The sequence below is a fragment of the Lipotes vexillifer genome, unplaced genomic scaffold (genome assembly GCF_000442215.2).
Source record: "Lipotes vexillifer unplaced genomic scaffold, Lipotes_vexillifer_v1.1 scaffold496, whole genome shotgun sequence".
NCBI lineage: Eukaryota > Metazoa > Chordata > Mammalia > Artiodactyla > Lipotidae > Lipotes > Lipotes vexillifer.
In genome coordinates, this window is record NW_006786690.1 from 10,435,950 (window position 1) to 10,443,880 (window position 7,931).

General features: G+C 53.8%; 1 protein-coding gene across 1 annotated transcript in view; it reads right to left on the reverse strand.

Moving 5' to 3' along the window:
- The window catches only part of EFHD2 (EF-hand domain family member D2), a 15,371-nt gene extending 13,555 nt beyond the window's left edge, over positions 1-1,816 (reverse strand). The window contains exon 1 of the mRNA XM_007459295.1: positions 1,509-1,816. Coding sequence (XP_007459357.1) covers positions 1,509-1,816 — 308 coding nt within the window. The remainder of the gene's footprint in view (positions 1-1,508) is intronic.
- Positions 1,817-7,931: the final 6,115 nt, after the last annotated feature.

Sequence of the window (7,931 nt, forward strand, 5' to 3'; positions counted from 1 at the left end):
CGCCGCCCCGGGCTTCCTGCTTGCGGTTCGAGCACACTGCCCCAGCCAAGGTGGGGTCAGCACACCTTCCTCTCGACCTTGGGCTGCCAGACCTCCTGACTCCCTCACCTGAGACTTGGCCTCAGGATGGTTCTACCTTTTGGATCCACTTCCAGATCTACTCCAGATCACACCTCTGGGCTGTTTTCCCCTCCAGCGGCCAGAGGCAGGGGGGAATGGGCAACAGGAGGTGGGCAGGGAAGAATACCAAAGGGAGGGGGGCTGAGTACCTTCACCCCCGCCCCAGGCCCTCCACACTGCTCGGGGTGGGGCAGCGTGGCTGACCATCTCAGTCCCAACTGGGTGAATGCAGTGATGGACCAGAAGGGGACCTGGAAGCCTTTCTCTCTAGTCATTTCACAGAGATTTAAAGTTTTTTTTGCTGGGGGAGGGGGAAGCCCAGAGGCCTGGAAGGACCTGTCCAACCTGCTGAGGGCATGGGGTATGGAATTTAAGGATGGAGTCAAGGTAGAGGTGAGAGCTACCAGCCAAGTCAGATAGGAAGGTGTGGGGTGTCAGGGACCCTGTGTGGGGAGGGAAGGGGGCACGTGGTGGGGGAAGGGAGGCAACGAGAGATGGGGCCTTTCTGACAGAAAACAGGGGGCAGTGACTGCAAACCTGCTGGGTGTAGCGGGGTGGCGAGGGCAAGAGGGAGGGACGGTCTGCGGAGGGAGGCGGGGACTCGGCCCTGCAGGGACGTGGCTGCGGGTTGTGTGTGTGTGTACATACCTGCCGAGTTGGGGTCAGGGAGGAAGGGGTCCCTCCCTGGGGAGATCACCTGAGGGTCAAGGGCTGGGGTCCTGGCTAACGGAGTGGATGAGGGTAGAGGTGGGAGGGGCCAAAGGGTCTTTGACACAGTTTGCTGGCAGATGCTGAATAAGTGGAGGGGACGCCGGGGAGGGGTCTCGGCCCAGAACCCACGTTGAGAGGGATCTGAGATAAGCAGAGTAAATGAAAGGACCCCAGTAAAAGGAATGGTCACCTTTGTTGAGGCGCTGGAGGGTGGGGTGTGTGTTTTAGACCCGCGTTTGGGGGGGGCAGTTGGGAATTCAAGTAGCTGAGGAGGGGGAAAGGGGGCCACGGGGTCCTCAGTCTCGCGCGTGTGGAGAAGCGTCACTAACAAGGCCAGAGAACCGGACCCTCCAGACCCCTGTGCTTATCTAGAAGGAGCCACGGGGTCCCCCACTCGGCGTGCGCGCGTGCGGTGTATCCGGGGCAGCGTCACGGTGAGGAGGGGTCGCGTGCCAGGGGCCGCGGGTCCCCAGACCCATATGCGTGGTAGGGAGGAGGTCCCGAAGCCTCGTGATTATCTGGAAGGGGCCCGAGGTCCCCGGCCCTGGTGTGTCAGGGATCGGGGAGCTCGGCTGGCCGCACGGGTCCCGGGACGGCGCGGGGTCCAGGCTTCGGGGGCTCGGGAGCCGAGGCCGGCTCTCGGGGTGGGTGGGGAACCGTGTCGGGCGGGCACTCACTGCTTGAACATCTTCTCCATGTCCTTGATCTGCTTCCTGGAGAACTCCTTGAACTCGGTGTAGGGGTTGAAGATGCGGCGGCTGGGCGACTGGGGCTCGCCGATGCCCTGGTTGAGGTCGGCGCGCCGCAGCAGCTTGGCGCTCAGCTCTTCGTCCGCGCTGCCCAGCGCCTCGGCCGCCTCGTCGGGTGCCCCCGCCGCCGCCGCCGCCGCCCCGTTCAGCCCGGGCTGCTCCGGGGCCTCGACGCCGCCCTCGCCCTCCATCTGCAGCCGCCGGCTCAGCTTGCTGGCCAGCTCGTCCGTGGCCATGGTGGCCCGCACGGCGCTCGCCCCCGGACCCTGCTAGTCGCGCGCCCGCGCCGCCTCTGGCCGCGCTCTTCCTCTTCCTGACACTCCCCAGCGCCAGGCACCGCCCCCGAAGGTGGGACTTACGCCCCTCGCTGGGCCCGCCCGCTCCCGCCCCGGCTCCCGGCCTTGCGCAGCCCGCCCCGCGCGGGCTCGGTCTCGGGCTCCGGCTCGAGCTCCGCGACTAGAGTGTACCCGGGGCGCCGGGCCCGCCAGCATCCTCCCCCGTAAGGTTGGGGGGCTCCCGTAGAACCCATCCCCCCTCTCCTCCTCACTGTGCCGGCTGAACGGGAGAGGTGGGGCTGGGGGCCGGGGACCGAGGCGGGAAGGACGAGGGGGTCCTTCCCCGCAGTTTGGGTGTGGGTCTGGGGCGCAGGGGGGCGCCGCCCCCAACCCATTCTCTGGAATCCCCACGCCGTGGAGTCGTAATCCCATGGCGGTGTGACACCCTGTCGGTTGCCATGGAGACGACTCAACGTTACACACTGTCGCTTTCGATGAGGGTTGCAGGGGCAATGAAGACGGTGTACCCGGTGAGGAGGAGCCCCCGTTTAGATGTAACCGCAGGTGGAGCTGCTGCGTCTTTTGGAGAGGGATGGATCAGCAGCTGCGAGGGATATGGCCCTGGGCCTCAGCCCTGAGAGGTCCTCGGAGATAGCGGGAGAGCGAGAGGGAAAAGAGCCTTGCCCTCTCCCCGTGGGCCAGCACATCACATGAATGACTTGGCAGGATAGCTGCCGGCCCACGCGGTCGTCTGAGACTTAATTTTAGGGGAGCTGACAGGGAGATCTTGATATTTGCCATTTCAGTGGGGACCCCAGAGAAGAGATGTCCTCTGCAAAGGCTCAAGGGATGGGGTGTCAGGAAGGGACCAGAGAGAATTTCTCTCTGTGGTCTGGTCTGTCACCTTAAAACTGCAAAGCTGTGGACCTCCAGCAGCGGAACCACTGCGGGGGAGGAGTGGGGCTGGTTAATAATTCAGGTTCCCAGGCTCCAATCCAGACCGACAAAACTGATCTCTGGAATGGGGCCCAGAAATCTGCATTTTTAGCAGGCACCCAGGGGAGTTTGAGAATCACTACTGTGCTTTGTGCTTATTCTCTAAAACAGGGGTCCCCAACCCCCGGGGATCTAATGCCTGATGATCTGAGGTGGAGCAGATGTAATAATGATAGAAATAAAGTGCACAATAAATGTAATGCGCTTGAATCATCCCGAAACCTTCCCCCCACACCGCACTCCCGTCCTTGGAAAAATTGTCTTCCATGAAAACGGACCCTGGTGCCAAAAAGGTTGGGGACCGCTGCTCTAGAATCTTAGGGTGATGCTCAAGACCCCTTTGCAAAAGCAGCTCCTACCCATCAATGTGCAGAGAAGAGATGGGCTTAGGGCTTAAAAAACCAGTGCTCTGGAGGCAGAGAGCCCTTGAGAATGTAAAACCAGCAAGCTGTTACAGACTGATATGCACAGAACAAACCCTCAACTGATATGTTTTGATTTTCCACAGTTTAAGAATATTGCTGAATTAATTTAAAAGGCATTTTAAAAATAATAAAATTGAGAAAAAAAACCTTCAGGGTTCAAGAAAATATGAAATTTACATTAACTTATTTTTGAGATTGTTTCTGAATCCAATAAAGATGTTCAGCTTAAATGACACGATTTTGTTATTTTAAAGCTTGGAATTAAGTTTCTGTTGGTCTTGGGCAACTTGGTACAGCTACTTGTAAAAGGTAGGTTTCTATATCTTCCATATGTGTCCTTCAAGGACCCAACAGAAGCAAAATAGTTGTTTTTTTATTGAATGCAAAAGACTAGGGACAGGGTGTAGATCAAAACTTTAAAAATTATGCCTGCAAATGCTTGGGTTTGCAAATTCTGAGCTTTCTTTTTAAAGCAGCTAATTACTTAAAAAAATCTGATGCGGGCTTCCCTGGTGGCGCAGAGGTTGAGCGTTCGCCTGCCGGTGCAGGGGACACGAGTTCGTGCCCCGGTCCGGGAAGATCCCACACATGCCGCGGAGCGACTGGGCCCGTGAGCCATGGCCGCTGAGCCTGCGCGTCTGGAGCCTGTGCCCCGCAATGGGAGGGGCCACAGCAGTGAGAGGCCCGTGTACCGCAAAAAAAAAAAAAAAAAAAAAAAATCTGATGAACCTCAACTTGCCCCAACCTATGGTTTATAGCGGGTCTGCATGAAATAGGGCTACATTTTTTTTTTTTTTTTCCTGGAAACGCCGTGAGGCATGCAGGATCTTAGTTCCTCCACCAGGGATTGAACCCGTGCCCCCTGCAGTGGAAGCACGGATCCCTAACACTGGACTGCCAGGGAATTCCCAGGGCTACCTTTATTATGAAATGTTTTGTATCTGGGAGCAAACTTTTTGACAGTGAAGAGATTAGGTGAGGGTTTGCCTTCTTGAAAAACAATTTACATGTATGTGAAAAACCTGGGGTTTTGGTTTGAATTAATCACACAGGCTGTATGTATTAAATGCTCTGGTTAATTACCCATTTGGCTCATGTGGACACAACCCTCTGGAGGGAGGGCAGGCTCCGTGATGCACAGTTGGGGGAATTCCAGTTCATTACCTATTGCATCTTGTAAAAGGGGAGCAGAACACCTAGCCCTTGCTGCTGTTATGCTGAGGCCTAGCTCAGGAAATGCTGCCAGATGGATGAGCCCTTTTAACACCTCTTGGGCTGATTTTCTCACAGGTGCTCAGGGGTTGAGAGGTCTGAGACTCTGTGACCATGGAGTGGGAGCTCATGCTGCCCAGAGCTCTGCCTCATTTCAGAGGCCTTGTTGATCCGCTCCAAAGACAGAGGTGCGTGCTAGGGGCTGCATTTTATTTGAACTCTTTCCTTCTAAGGTCATTGGACTTCAGGAAAAGCACTTATTCGGAAACCAGAGAAGCAGTGGGGGAAGAGCAGGCCGGGATAACTGATGATCCCTGATTTTCTGGTGAAACTTCCGGGAACCATCAGTTGCCTGTTCATTAGGGGAAATCACTTCTGAGTGACCCTGAGTGCTGTGTCCCAAGCATGGATTTGGGCAGAAAGAAACAATCTGGACTGGTTATGCATTACGGCATTTGGTCATGCGGAAAGAATGATCTTCAGGAAAAATCACACACTTGGCAAAGGATTTTTACAGAGGCAGGGGTGAGAGAGGGCCAATTCTGACGATGCTCCAGCGACAAGGGAGCTATAGGCAGACTTAGTCACCGTTGACTTATACTTCTATTCTTCCTCCCACATCTACTTGTGTAACTGTCTTTTGAGGAGGGGTAAGGTAATATTAAGAAAAACAACAGCACTTTGAAAAAGACGGGGAGACACAGGAAGGGTTGGGAAGAGCTCTTGGGTGATGGGGGCAGATGGAGAGAACTCTGAGGGGCATTCCAGAGCCGGACGGAACTGGGTGGTCCCTCCAGCTTGAGATGCTGGGAAAACAAGAAGGGATTAGGGAGGCCAGCAGAGATAAAGTCAGCTCATAAACTACATCATTCCCTTGGCACTTCATAAATACCAATTTACTGATTAATCATCACAAACCCTCTGTGTTCACCAGCAAACCCGTGATGGATAGAGAAAGGTGCACAGAGGTCAAAGTTCAGGGACAACCCAGATACTCATTTGGAGCAATTGGAGGAGTGAGAGCAGGGAATGGGGTCACAGCCTGGTTGATCTCAGAGGATTTCTCACCTCCTGCAAAGTCTGGAAGCTGTGCAAAGGGGATCGGGGTGGGGAGCTGTGTCAGGCAGGCGCTCATGGGACTGCTGAGCAGGGCAGGCACAAAAGGGCACGATGGGGCCAAGACTTGCAGGTGGAAGCCAACCTATCTCTCTAGTGCGCTCTCTTTTGGGGGTTATCTTGGATGCGTTGAATCTGCTTGAAAACCAAAATTGTCTTTCAAATTATTTGCATATGCCCGACTGGACAGGCTGGAGGAAAAAAATCTGAGCGTGATTTCTGCTTCTGTTAAACCCCAGGTGGTTCTGTGTCCAACGTTAACAACTGATAGGCCTGAGTCTTAGCCCTGTTTTAAACTCTCAAAGACTGTGTGTGTGTGTGTGTGTGTGTGTGTGTGTGTGTGTATGCCATGTGGCTTAAAACTCAGCAATGTTGCATCTGCAGTGCCTTCCTGGACCCTTTCCAAAGATGGCAATAATACGGGCAGCTGATTTCGATTTTTATACTATTCTGTGAAAGCAGTGTGTGTCTATGTCCAGGCAATCAAGACCTATTTATTAAGTGTGTTTGGCACCAGGCTCTGGTCCTGGAATTCTTCTGGTCATGGGCAAGAGTGGGGTGGGGGCGGGGAGGGCAGGACTAGCCAGTTTGAAGAGTGAGATCTGTTGGACCCCACGCTGAGGGACTGACAGAGGCCACGACTCTTCCAGCTTAGCCCGCCTCTGGCTGGGACTCAGCACTTATTACAACCCACAATGAAGCTGTTAATAAAATACCCGACACCTCCTACCCCACCCCACCCCAGCACAACTTCCTGGGGGAAGGGACCTGTCTGTCTGGCTCAGCTTTGTCTCCTCAGTGCCCTGCATGGTGCCTGGCCCAAGGTCCTTGTTGGAGAAATCGAGGTTGACTGGATGCATGATGGCCTGCTCTGCCTGAGGGCTCAGGATGGACTGCATGTTTTCTCAGTGTCCCCTCCAGAGCATCTGGTGGCCCGATTTCAGGTCTCAAGGTCACTGCCAAGAAAGAGAAGCTGCTACAGTGACACCTCTGTGCACCCACATGACTCAACACAAAAGTTAACAGGATCTCTTGAACAACAAGCCTCTCAAGTGTCTGTCCCCTGCTCCTCTGAGGACAGCGTCAGCCGCATCAGATAGGGACTGGGGCCGCGTGACCTGCTGGTCCTTGGGTATCGATGTGGCCCAGAGGTCATTTAGAGTTCTCTGCTCAGCAGACAGGGTGGAAGGAATAAAAGGAAGTTACGGGTAAACACTGCTTGTGGCCACTGCAGGGGCACATGAGGATTTGGGAAACTGAAAGGAAGGTTGTAAAATTAACACAAGGCGGAGACAGGCAAAGTCGGTTCAGAGAGAGAGCATGGTGCCTAGGCTGGGAACACCTGAACTTAGGTAGTAACTAAAGAAAGCAGGGGACTCTAAGAAGGGCTAGTAAACCAGGATGCCGAGAGGAAGGGGTGTGTCGTGAAGTCTTGGTTCTTTCAGGCTTGGTCCGGTGGAAGGCAGGTGTCCAGACTCACCAGCAAAGTTTCCTGTGGTCCAGATGCAGCACTGTGATGTTGAAAGGCAGTGTGGTGTCATGGTTAGGAGTTGGGTTTGAAAATCCCTTTGGGGTGAACTTGGGCAGCCTGTTTTACCTTTCGAGAGGGCTTTCGAATGGCTCTCTCCTCCTGGAGTACTTGAGAGGGTTAAATGAGAAAATTTATGTAAAGTGTTTCATTTAGCATGTGGCACATGGCACGTAGTAAAAGCTCACAATGCTCTCAGTGATGGAGATGATGACCAGCTGGCTTCCTGGTAGTCATGCGGCAGACAATAGCCATGCAGATATTAACAATCTAGTCTGGGTGAGAGTTTAACACGGGTTGGCATATCTGGCCCTCTGCCTATCTTTATAAATAAAGTTTTATTGGGACACAGCCAAGCTCATTTGTTTAGGCATAATGCTGCAGTGGCAGAGGTGAGTAGTGATGACAGTAACCCCATGGTTCACAAAGGGAAGTGGCCCTTTATAGACAACATTTGCTGACCTGATCCTCATCAACCAGTAGATAACAAGCTGGTTCCTGAACTTCACTGAGGAAAACGATGTATTGGAGCAGTTGAGTACGAAGTCTGGGCTCTGATGCTTCTGTTCTCGGGCAAGTAACTTAACTTCTCATCATTTTCACACGTGAAACTGGAGTGATACAGACAGTGAGGACTGAGAGGGATAACGTCTGGACCGTGCTTAGTGCAGGGTCTGATGGCTGGCAAGGATTCTATAAAAAGTTGGCTATTATTAGCTATTAAACTTCAACTGTTGAAAGGCACAAAGAAACTCCCGGAAGAGGGTCACTGCTGCATGCAGCTCTCTCTAGAGAAGGT